Below are 12,273 nucleotides of genomic sequence, written 5' to 3' on the forward strand. Positions count from 1 at the left end.
GCTGACTTTAAAAGTATTGATTTTGACTCAAAACAAACAACAACATTCAATCCAAAGTTCACATATATGACATACGAACACAACATGGATCTGTGTGAACACTCATGTTGTTGTAGCGATCAGCTATCCCTACCTAAGTCTTGTCCCACTCGTGACCCAACCCTTTCAATCACCTTTTTCTGAAGTGAAGACGTGGGTACGAGAGTAAAGACGGCGCGGCTTCTTTGTTTTTTCGTCTAAAAGTCCGTGTTGCCTACAACCGAGGTGTTTCCTTCCAGAATTCATCAAGCTAATTGATCTCGGTGGTTATTGGACTCTTGGACTCTCGACCCTGAGGAGAATATTGTTAGGCGCTGACCTAACTGGCACCCAACACTACCAGTCACACCGTTACATTGTGACCAGTCGATCAAACGTACAGTGTAAGCGCCATTAAAACATGTCTGCGCAGCTTAAGGGCCCAAACATTTAGACTTCCATTAATCTTCATTCTGTTCATCCATCACTGTCTCATCTCTCAGACTAACATTTTATCAATCCAGTATCAGTAGTGCCTTCTGAGATGAAAAGCTGCAAACGTCTCTCAGATGGAGTCAGTGTGTGTATGGAGTAACCTTGCTGGTGACCTAAGCCTCTCTCTGGAGCTTAGTGTGAACCAATGACAACATCTTAGACTGTGTGTGTGTGTGAGATGTGACATCTCTGTCAGTCCGGGGATACGAGGGTTCAGTCCCACCATAAAGTGCGATGACAGCACAATCATAAGAGGACAGAAGTGAAGGATGTGCGTATAAAGACATGCGTCGGTGTGTCTTACTTGAGCGTCTCTGCCAAGTAGAAGCTCTGTTGTACGTCGTCGTGGTTGGGAGATGAAGCGTAGACGTCTCTGACGCCGCTGTAGCCTCCTTCTACCTTACAGTGCTGCTCCAAGGCCTGGATGAGATACAGCGACACAGACAGACACCAGGAAGAGAAGAACGTCTTTATGTAACTTAAGAGTGGATGATTTGCTAAATATGAAAACTAAAATTCTAAATACAACATTACAATTGGCAATTTTCTTTTTTCTTCTTTCAATACTTTACCTGAACAGCCTCCCAGCCCCACTCTCTGTATTTGGGGTCGTGGGTAAACCTCCACATGTACATGTAGGTCTCGATGACCTCGGGTCGGAGGATGAAGTATTTCTCGTTCTGGCGTGTAGCGATAGCCTCGACCCCTCCGTCAAAACGAAACGCTTCTGGACCCAACTTTAAAGCTGCAGCAGAGGAAAATAAAATAAGAAAACACTGCAGATATAAAACAGCATACGGCTTAATGATAACACCTGCTTACATGTAAGGAAAACAAGACATAATGTAACCTGTCTACAGGCTCTTTATCCTGGTGAGGATAACCTTATAGTATGTGACGGGTTTCTTTTTCTTTTGGCTTGATTGTTTATTTTATTTATCCATATATTTATGTAGTATTTGTTATGTACAGTATATAAATGTAGTGTAATGTTACAAACATCAGATCACCACAAAAAATAATATGCTATTCAACCGACGGTGAGATTTCTCTGAAAACTTAAAGTTTATCTAAAGTTAAAAATGGGAACCAACAACTTGACTTGAGGCTGGATTATAATTAGGAGAAAAATATCATAATTTGCCATAAAACATGGCAGAGGTGAATAATTGGAAACACATTTTGGTCCTCTGTCCAGCAGCTGCAGGGTCTCTAAAGTCTATTTAACTCAGACTAAAACTACTTTTCTGAAACTTTATGTTATGATTGAAACTGAAAGTTTCATTCTTGACCTCAGAAACAGCAACTGTGGAAATAATCTCATCACAAGTTCCATTTCTGTAACGGACAGCTTAGAGTTGAGATTGATGAGTTAAAATTGAAAGTTTCAATCTAAACCTCTAAGAGAGAAGTCGGAAATGTGAACATCTTCAATTCAGTGACAACTGTGACAAAATCTGTAAACTTCAGAACAGAAACAAAACGAAATGATGGTGAGATTGAACTGACACGACGGAACTGATTTAAAATAAAATGAAACAGTCTAGTTGACTAAAACTGAAATAAGGAAAAATGAACCTAAAATGTGACCAAAACTTCCATCTTCATCATCAGCAGGTGTGTGTGTGTGTGTGTGTGTATTTACCGGTCCTGGAATAAGACTCGTGACAGGTCCGGGCGATCTCTGCCGCCTGCTCCATCTGGTGGCCCGTCTTGTCGCTGGGCGCTCCATCAGCACCGAGAGCGATCATGCCGCCCGCGAAACAGGTCAGGTGACCCATCTTATGCTCCAGCAGCCCCCCCTTCCACTCAGCGATGTAAGTCAGCCCACCGCTCGACTTCCTCATCAGGTTGGTTTCTATCGCCTGACAGAGACAAAGAGAGATAAAGGGTTTATGTCACTCCTACATGACTTCTCATCACCAGATAAAATCCTTCCTGATGCAACTTGTTTTTAACATGAACGCTTACTTTATTTTTATCTGCCTTGTTGGTTTTATTTTCTTTTGTAAAGCACTTTGTAACTTTGTTAAGAAAAGTGCTATATAAATAAAGTTTATTATATTATTATTATGAAGTATCCTGTAGAGATGCGACTGTACCTGCTCACCTACTGTGAAAGAATTCTAGTTGCATTAGTTGAATTAGTTTTCCTCTTAACCAAATTGCTGTTTCTAAAGTGTAATTTTACTGTAATAACTCTCTGAATGTCTAAAGATGTTCACGGACGAGTGAGTTCAATGGCACCCTAAAAATATATATCACAAAATCTAAACACGGACATGTATTTCCAGTAACATTAAATCAACAGTTTGACAGTTTGAACCAATTACGCCTACTATATATGTGTATATATCTATATATGTATAGGTATATATATATATATATATATATATATCCCTGAGGAGAATGAATGAAACCGGCAGTCATGAAAGATGTGTGTGGGTTGAAAAGAGTGAATATTTCCATCCAAAGTCTAGACTGCTTCCCTTCTGCTACTCTTTTTTTCTGATATACGGTACAAATGTCAGCAGGAAAGATATCTTAGTAAAAACGCTCCCAGAAAGCTTTGTGAAGTATTCCGGGTAACTCTGTCATGATGATGAGGAAAAATGAATTTTTACGTATTTTGCCTGGTCTGACCCTTTGTACAAAGCCAGCAGATAAAAGGACAACAGAGTTATTATTTCTTTGTGCTGCTGTGACTCAGACATACTGTTCACCTTGTTGCTGCTGTCTCTCCCTCCTCAGCCTCTCAAGAATACCTTTAATCCAGAAGATCAGGAAGGATTATGGGTAAACTATCCCTGCGTGATTAATTCTGTATTTTACTCATCTTGTATATATTTGCTCCCCAGACTAACGGCCAATCATCTTTCTTCAACTCCATCGCTTGTCGCCACGACTTAAGTTGACAATTTGTTTAACACAGAAATGCTGTGTGTGTGTGTGTGTGTGTGTGTGTGTGTGTGGTGTCTATCTATTCACTTTAGGAGGGCTTTGGTTTCTGTAGATTCATCTGCTCCCCGTCTTCGTCTTCTTATACAACTGTGTGTTTATCTCTGCTCCCGTCTGCTCAGACTCACTATCTGGCTCCAAAGGATTATATTATCAAGAAAAACACTAAATATTGGAGCATTATAATGATCAAAGTGAAAGATACTTAATCACAAAATTGCCACTAGCGGAATAAAAATCAACATTGGTCAAACAAAACTTAATTCTTACAATCTTATTTGCCCTAGAAAGTATTTATGGTAATAACATGGTCGTCATTTAAATTATTGCTTTCATGATCTCATCAGAAGCACTTCATAGATTCAAGGTTATTTGGACAACTGGATTCCTATAATACTCTAATACTCCCCCCCCACCCAGGGAGAAATAAACACAACAGCAAGACTTCTCAACAATATCTAAAGCTGACCTCACATGTGCTTTCTATCGTTATCAAACAGCCATTTATTATGACTCAGAGGACGCATGCGGGATGCAAAACCCTGCAGAGAAAATCCATGCAGCTCACCATCTGTAAACAGCTTCTCCAAACCCTTCTACTCCATCCATTCATTGACAACAGCCTCCAATTAGACGTCACTGGGCTTATATTCTACACTCCCAGTGTCCTTGTGGTTAACCATCATCATTTAGTGGTGAAAAGTTTGCACATACTGTTGCATCACTGCTGGTTGTGTTCTGCACTAAAACAAGTTACGACCCATAGAGCTCAGATTCAGTGTCATCAGTCTTTGAATATACGCTCTGTGATTGGTTTATTTTCTCTCTTACAGTTCACAAGATGCGTATTCAAATATGAACCGTGTGGACAATTCATGATTATTTAAGACAGTTGAATAAGAATAATAAAGACCTGCTGTCATCATTACTATTGACTGTCAGCAGCAGATGATTCAACTATGTAGAGCCTCCAGTTTAATGATCAGTTTGAGCACAGACGGAGCAGAAAGCTCCGCGAACTAACCGATCTGCTGTTGTTTGTGTTTCTAGCTAGCTAGCGTTAGCTGCCCAGCAGGTAGAGACAAACTGTTCAGTCGACTCGCAGAGCTTCAACTCTCCTAACCAGAGATGATCCCTCGTCAACTAACACAAACTGTCGTTCTCGTAGATGTGACTGTTAAATTCACTACGAGAAAACCAGAGACAGCTGAACACCTGAAGTGAACATATGTGACATTTGAGGCGATGTGCATCATGAATAACTGTCGTCTCCTCACGATGACACTAGAGTGAGCGAGAACATCCCGTTTGATGAATTAAATTCCTCCGTCCTCGCATCTCTTTCTCACATCCTCGCTGGGAGGATCTGAGACGTCAGTGAGGGAAGCGAGGAGACGCGTTAGCATAATGAAAAGCACCCACGTAGTGCAACGACTCACGTCACAGTTTACGGGACTGTCGTGACTCAAAAAGGCTAATGTAGCAACTAGCATCTAGTTTTACTTTTTGACTAAAGATAACCATTTTGTGCATATCGTAATAACTCAAATTTTACAATTTAGACATCAAACACATTGTGCAAAAATAGAAAATCTGAATTAATTAAATGAATTCAAGATATTGTCCAGTCCTACTGCTAATGATATAAATCATGTGCTATTACAGAAGTTCAGACTTTAAATGTATGAAACGGAGTATCAGCTATTAAAAGAATGAATTATCAGACCTGACCTGTTCTCTAAACAGAAAATCTGCAATAAACAAGACAAGTGAGACAAACTCAATGATGCAGAAGCTGATGAGGTGAGGGTTATAAAAGATATGTGTAATATGACTAAAACAGAGATTGTATGCAAACTCTATATAAATTTTGACAAGTCAAAGTCACCTAAACCCTCACAGCTGTGCTTTCTGGTGTCTGAATGTATTTTTCTTTTGTCAGCAGCGTATGAGAGTGTGTGTGTCATACCTGCAGGGCATCATAGTACATCTTCTTGCCTTCCTCATCTGTCTTGTCAGACATCAGCCAGGCCTTGAGCAGGTACTCATAGAAACTGTCACCTAGGCCACCCACAGACACGTGATCTGCAACACAAAGATAAAGATTAACACACACACACACACAAACAGGCCTCCTACACGTCTGCTGGTTTAGATTACAACTGCCATCACTTTTGGACCTTCCATAGATCATCCTCACATGACACCGGGCTGGATGAATGTGTGTAATACAGAGAGAACACACCTGCAGTCTATGATATAGTGTATTATAGTATGTATGTGTGTGTGAGAGAGAAAGGGGGGATGGGGGGGGTTTGTTATTGTAGATAAGCTTCCTGGCAGCTGAGCTGTATATTTGTGTTTGCCCTGCTGATTGTCAGTGAAGGCTCATCCATATTACCTTGCGAGGATGCGGACCAATCAGCGTCCTTTGAGGCAAGGTAAGACGGTGACAGACAGATCTAATCACCTGCCAAGTGTTTTTTTGAAAGCGCCGGCCCTTTTCCAAACAGGTTCCAAGGACGATTTCTCAGATGTTTCTGTGTAAGAAACCATCTGGAGCGTCAGGTTATCATCCATATGCATGTGTCATTAACAGAGTCCAGGCGTGTTTGTGGAGCGCAGAGATTAAACGTAGGACTGGAGATACAGCTGAAATATTTATCACGATTAAAATGTTTCATTTCAGTCGACGTTGATAATTATTGATAATTTTTAATGACCTATTTTTAATAAAGACCAGGAGAAAAAAGTTTAATTTAACCACTTTATTTATCAAATGATGGGCTGTTTGCGTGTCACTCGTAACACACTCCATTATCAAGGGATGTGATAGGCTGTTAATGAGCCAGGGAGGGAACTTTGCGTATTTATTATGTGCTTTCAAGTGAAACTATCAAACACTCTATCGAACAATTTTCTTATTGCTATTGATGAAGTGTCTATCTCCGGTATCACCGAGGCCTAATTAAATGTCAGCTGTGAAAAGAAAGCAGGCTGGTGGTCTGATAAGAGTACCCGACCCTCTACAAGTTTGATATTAAATCAGAGAACAAGCGTTACAGACAATCAAGAGAGATGACAGACGCTATAAATAGAGCGCCAAACAACACTCCAACTGTCTGATTATAAAAATCATTCAAAGCTATCAAATTTTAATGTGCAAATTTATCCATACTATAATTAGAAACAGAGCGTCGGTGGAAACGATGACTCAACATTTTTATCGACACATGGTGACATAACAGCTGTTTGGATTGAACAGACCTGCGAATGGTCAGTCAGACAGACTATATGAAGGAGGCATTTCTAGGAGACTGTGGTGGAGATATTTTCCAGACAACATTAGGCTGTAAACATCCATAGGCCATAATTTATTCAACTAATGCATTCCCATCACTATTGCATAATTTCTTTCTAGATGAAAACCCCTCTCTGACTAAGACAAGAATAAAAGCTTTTTTCTTTTTTGTGAGGATTTTTTTTTTTCTGTCTCATTTCTTTGCTGTTGAAACTTGCTGTTTTTATTCCGCATTCCTAAGTGAATATGTCAATTTGCATAAAATACTTGAAAACATGAAAACACTCTTACTGTCTCTGGTTAAAAGTGTCGGCTAAATGCCAACAATTATAACTGTGGATTTACTTTCAGTAGATTTATTCAATATTTCAAAGCATAATGATAGTAAGTAGACGAGAGGTGCAGGTTCATATTTAACCATCACAGATACTAACATCCAAACTGGGTATCAAAAATGACACCAGACAGGACTAATTTATTCAGAAGCATATCAGTGGATGCAAAAAAACTAAATAATTAAACTGGATTAAAAGATTTCTAATTTAATGCCACACCTTTCACCTGAATTATGCTCTGATTTTATGTAGAACAGCGAATGGCCTGAACAAACATGATATATTTACAAAGAAATGCTCCCAAGCTGGAAGTGAGAGCACATCCTCACTACTTTAGTAACACTACTTTCCCCTTTTCCACCTCTGCATGTGTCCTTTACTGTTGATTCAAACAGTCTCCAAACAATAAATTATGAAGAACATGATGATTCTGTGTTGTTTTCTGTATGCAAAACATAATAAAGTCAGTTTTTAATAGACTATTGGTCTAATTTGTCTAATCTTCGCACCTCTTGGTGGGTGGTTATAATGAAAACACAGCAGGCTAAAGAATCATTTTCCTAATGTTCCTGAATCCTGTGTTTTAGTTCCTGGCTCCTGAAGACTCTGGATTTGGCTAAACTATTGGACTTTCTTGGCAGATGGTGAGGAACATTACTCCAATGGGATGCTTCTGTTTCTTTGTTTCTGTTGGACATGCAGGTTGACAATAACTTTCCAATACAAAGGAATAGTTAGATATTTTCTTGCTGAGAGTTTGGGCCTTTTCAAACCTATAGTTTGGTTCAGATCAGTGGATGAGTTGGTAAACTTGGTGTTTTTTCCCCTTAGTTTGGTTTCTTTTCACACTTTTCCTACCTATCAAATATCAAAAATGCTATGTACTTTGTTACACCACTCCAGGTCAGACGTCAATTCATTCCCCAGCTAGCTGCTAGCAACGATGATTGACGATGACAGCAATGACTTGGCTCACCCACAACGCCATTATATAAAGCACACCTGCCTATGGGAGCCGTTAAGTTCAAACTTGCAGAGTATGCCTAGTCGATGTTGATGTTGGGTCACGTTGTAACCACAAACAAACCTCTCCAGCATTTGTTTGGGACTGGGCTGAGAACACTTCCTCAAAGAGTCTTGCTGTGGTTGTTTTGGTCCAAACCAGAGAACGATTGCTATGTTCAGGTCTGCTGAATTGCACCGAGGGGGAAAACGAACCAGAGCTCAGAACAGTGAAGGTTTAAAAAAACGCCCCTAAATGAGAATATTGATACCACTCTCATAGCATCTGTTAGCTTAGCTTAGCACAAACACTGGGAACAATACCTTTAAAGCTTACTAACTGAGATGTTATATCTTGTTTGTTTAATCCGTACAAAAAAAATTCATAAGGGTTTGTGAGTTTGTTCTGAAGTCTAGTTTCTGCCCTCTTATGGTCAAAAATGGCTGAAAGTGGTTTTAAGAATGGGTTTGATAAACTGATTTGATATCCACTCCTACTCCTGCCACTTGTCATTGTCACTTCCATTAGTTTTCTCCAACACATGTGGAGAATGTGCTCAATGTGCTTTTCAGAGGAATAATAACAATGATTTTTACTACTGATTAATCTGCTGATTATTTTCTCAGTTATTGATTAATCGTTGGATCAATAAAATGTAAGAAAATAATGGCTGAATAATTAAAAAATAATAAAAAATAATCATTGAAGTTGACATATTCAAATTGCTTGTTTTGTCTTACCAACAGTCTAAAATAGGGATGAGAGGATATGAGATTTTATCTTATATTGGGATAAAAACACTCAAGAAGATTAAATCGTGATATCCTCCTTAATTGCAATTATTTTGGCCAGGATAACCTTGACATGAAACTTTTATATCGTCCCATGCCTGGTCCAAAACCAAAATAGATTTAATTCACTATCATAGAGGACTATGAAATCCATAAAATATTCACATTTGTGAAGCTGGGACCAGCGAAGTTCTGGCATTTTTGCTTAAAAATGACTCATTTATCAAATTAGTTGCTGATTACTGTTTGTTCTGATCGATTACTTGATTTATCAATACTCTAACTTACCATAGAAGGTTTCAGTTTTGGATCAGAGTTAAGAAAAAGAAGTTATTGGATCTGACATTTAAGTATGAAGTACGACGTATTGTGATAGAAAATGATTTATGTACAATAATTGGGGGCAAGCTCATGGATACATTTAGAAAACAATGAACACATTTAAAATTCTGAATCTGAGCGAGAACCAATGTGGTGATTTCAATAAGAGGATGATATGTGCACACTTCCTGCTTTTAGTCAGTACAAATTACAGGTGTCGAATAGTTTTCTTTGAAAGATCAGCAGTAAGTGCACTGCAATAATCTAGACAAGTTGTAATTTGCATGCATTAGTATTTCAGCGTCATCTTGGGAAAGAAAAGCTCTAACCTTGGTGACATTCTTCAAGTGATAAATGCAAATTTTATTAATGTTTCTGATATCAGCCTCAAAGTCCACGTTGCCATTTAAGGTTTTTATTCTGTGATTTTCAGTTGAATGACCTCGTGTTTAGGTGTGAAATTACCTAGTCGCCGTTTCATTTTTATTCAAGAGATTTATTTGTCACATAATATAATGTTGCATAATTATACATGAAATTGCAACAACTCCCAGAAGCAGAGTGAGGAGCTCAACCTCTGGTCCCTGAGCTTGGTGACCAGTCTGAGGGGAACTATAGTACTGAACACCAAACTGTAATCAATCAACAGCAGGCACGCGATGTACATTGAAAATATATGTGAACGCTGGAGACAGCTGGTCAGCACCCGCCCAGGCATGCCATCTGAGGCGGCTGTTGTAGGCAGCGGTGTGTGCTTTCAGAGCCTCGCGGATTGTTTTATCGACCCACGGTTTTTGGTTAGAAAAGAACTTAACAGTCAGCAGGAATAATATTGCCTATCAGCTTGGATATAAAGCATGTCACCACTTCCCATCACGTTGATGTTATTAGAGCTCGTCTGGAACAGTGATTGGGCAGACCAGCATCTGACCTCCCTCAATACCAGGGCTTCCTGCCTTAGCCTTTGTTTATATTTCGGTATGAGGAAGAGGGCAGTGTAGTCAGCCTTACCAAAAGCCGGGAGAGAGGTGGCTTTGTAACTGTTCTTGAACAAGGTGTAACAGTGATCTGATGTGTTTTCACCCCTGGTTGCACATGTGATGTTTTGAAAAAAGTTCAGCATAACCTGTTAGAGGTTCGCCTTATCATAGTCACCAGCCACGATGAGGGCTGCGTCCGGGTGTTTGTTTATATCATGTAACGTGGTCAGAACACTGTCCCTATCCACCTGTGGTAGAATATAAATGGCAATGGTGATGACCGTAGACTGAGAACTCCTAGGGTAGACAGAAAGGTTGACATTCCTTGGATCACACCAGTTCTGGTTGGTCATGAAACATACACTGCCACCTTTAGGTTTACTGGATTCCTCTGTCCTGTGCATGCAAAACATGGAAAATGTTTGGGTTGAGAAGTGTGCTGAGGTTGTAGCTTATTAGTGCAGACAGCAGGGAGATGAAAGAACACAAAAGTAACGAATAAAAAGCACAGTCTAAGCAGAGCAGTGATGACGGGGCCATCTTGAAGATCATTCTGCTGTAGTCTTGCATCTGTATCTGAACTACAACTTATAAGCGCATGAACAGGGCAGAAAGCATTTGGCCAGATTGATGTCTGCAATAATATTATGTAATATTATGTGTACAAATGATTGTTCCATGCAGAGGCGTAAACCACCAAGGAAATGACAAACGCAAGGGTTGAGCCTCCCCAAAAGATGTTTACTCTCCTCATCAGGGAAGAGCCAAGGAGCCAGAGAAGACCAACCCATTTTAATAAGGAAGGAAGTTAATAAGGATGGTCCATTGTATTAAATGCAGCTTTTAGGGAATAACACAAAAAATACTGACAATTTAAATCTGCTATAATCTGAGACTGACTCAGCAACTGGAATGTCTTGCTGAAAAGGATGAAAGGGTGCAGGACTAATCTTGTGTTGAAATGTGCACAAAATAATGAGAAGGGGCTGTAACCTTCTGATTGTGTTTCTTCATGAGTATCAGTTGGCTGTGCAAAGACGAGTGAATGCACAGAGTTAATGTCTGTGCTGATTTGGATTGGGATACGATCATATCATCCAGGACACATCTGACAAATTATGTGTTTACAGTAGGGTCCAAAAGTCTGAGAGCACTTTCCCATGAATGGGAGCCTGTTAGTTACTAATTACAATATCCAGTGAGTTACTCATGAATGATCTATGTGTGTCTAGTAGTCTAGATTTAACAGTGCTTGACAAAAACAGTTACCTTGATAAATTACCCATCTGGCATTTACCGATAACCAACAAAAATCGGATGCAGGAGGTAAAAGCTCGCTGGCCCAGCGTCTGAGAACAGACATCCTGAGTTCAAGGACAGTTTTCCCACCAGGTATTGCTATTTTACTCAAGTGCTCTACAAGGAGGGAATGCATGATAGAGGCAAGAGTAGTATTGAAGAGGACTTACGTTGGCCCCACTGGCCACTGTTGGGGTTCAGGTAGTTAGGGTAGAGCCCCTGGGGTTTGTCCAGGCGATTTAGTACTTTCCGGATGTTCATTACCTATTAATAAAAGAAACAGAGCAAAAAAGGTAAATCTCACTCAAAATAGTACAAACTACACATGTAAAGTGAACTGCAAATATGTAAAAATGCCTTTAAACACATAAACTGATAAAAATGTGATAATTGAAATCTGAATGGGAAAATTGGGTAAAGAGTCTGTTTTGCATTGCAGTTTTCACTTATTTTTGCTTTCATTAATAAATTCCTTGATATTGCAGATACCTCAAGAGTGCAAATGGAAACCATTAAGTGATTCAGTTGCTGTTACCTTCTGAGCAAAGTCGGGATTTCCAGAGAGTTTGCTGAGGTGCATGAACTCCAGATGCAAGGTGCCGTACTCTGCCAGGATGCTGCTGCCACCTGACGCCCACGGCCAGTTTCTACCAATACCACTGGACAAAGACAAAACAACAAGGACACAAAAGATTCTGTTAATAAAACAGAATAACAAAAACATACTGAACTGGTGTGTAAAAAGGGAATAACATTTTAACTTGTGTACTTT

At 39.6% G+C, this 12,273-nt stretch overlaps 1 protein-coding gene across 1 annotated transcript in view; it reads right to left on the reverse strand.

Moving 5' to 3' along the window:
- Positions 1-12,273, reverse strand: part of man1a1 (mannosidase, alpha, class 1A, member 1) — a 145,506-nt gene that overhangs the window by 11,908 nt on the left and 121,325 nt on the right. Inside the window, exons 6-11 of the mRNA XM_044376385.1 lie at positions 12,037-12,160; positions 11,672-11,765; positions 5,441-5,556; positions 2,159-2,378; positions 1,086-1,258; positions 818-933 (exon numbers count right to left, since the gene is read on the reverse strand). Coding sequence (XP_044232320.1) covers positions 818-933; positions 1,086-1,258; positions 2,159-2,378; positions 5,441-5,556; positions 11,672-11,765; positions 12,037-12,160 — 843 coding nt within the window. The remainder of the gene's footprint in view (positions 1-817; positions 934-1,085; positions 1,259-2,158; positions 2,379-5,440; positions 5,557-11,671; positions 11,766-12,036; positions 12,161-12,273) is intronic.

Source organism: Thunnus albacares, chromosome 16 (genome assembly GCF_914725855.1).
Source record: "Thunnus albacares chromosome 16, fThuAlb1.1, whole genome shotgun sequence".
Taxonomy (NCBI): Eukaryota; Metazoa; Chordata; class Actinopteri; order Scombriformes; family Scombridae; genus Thunnus; species Thunnus albacares.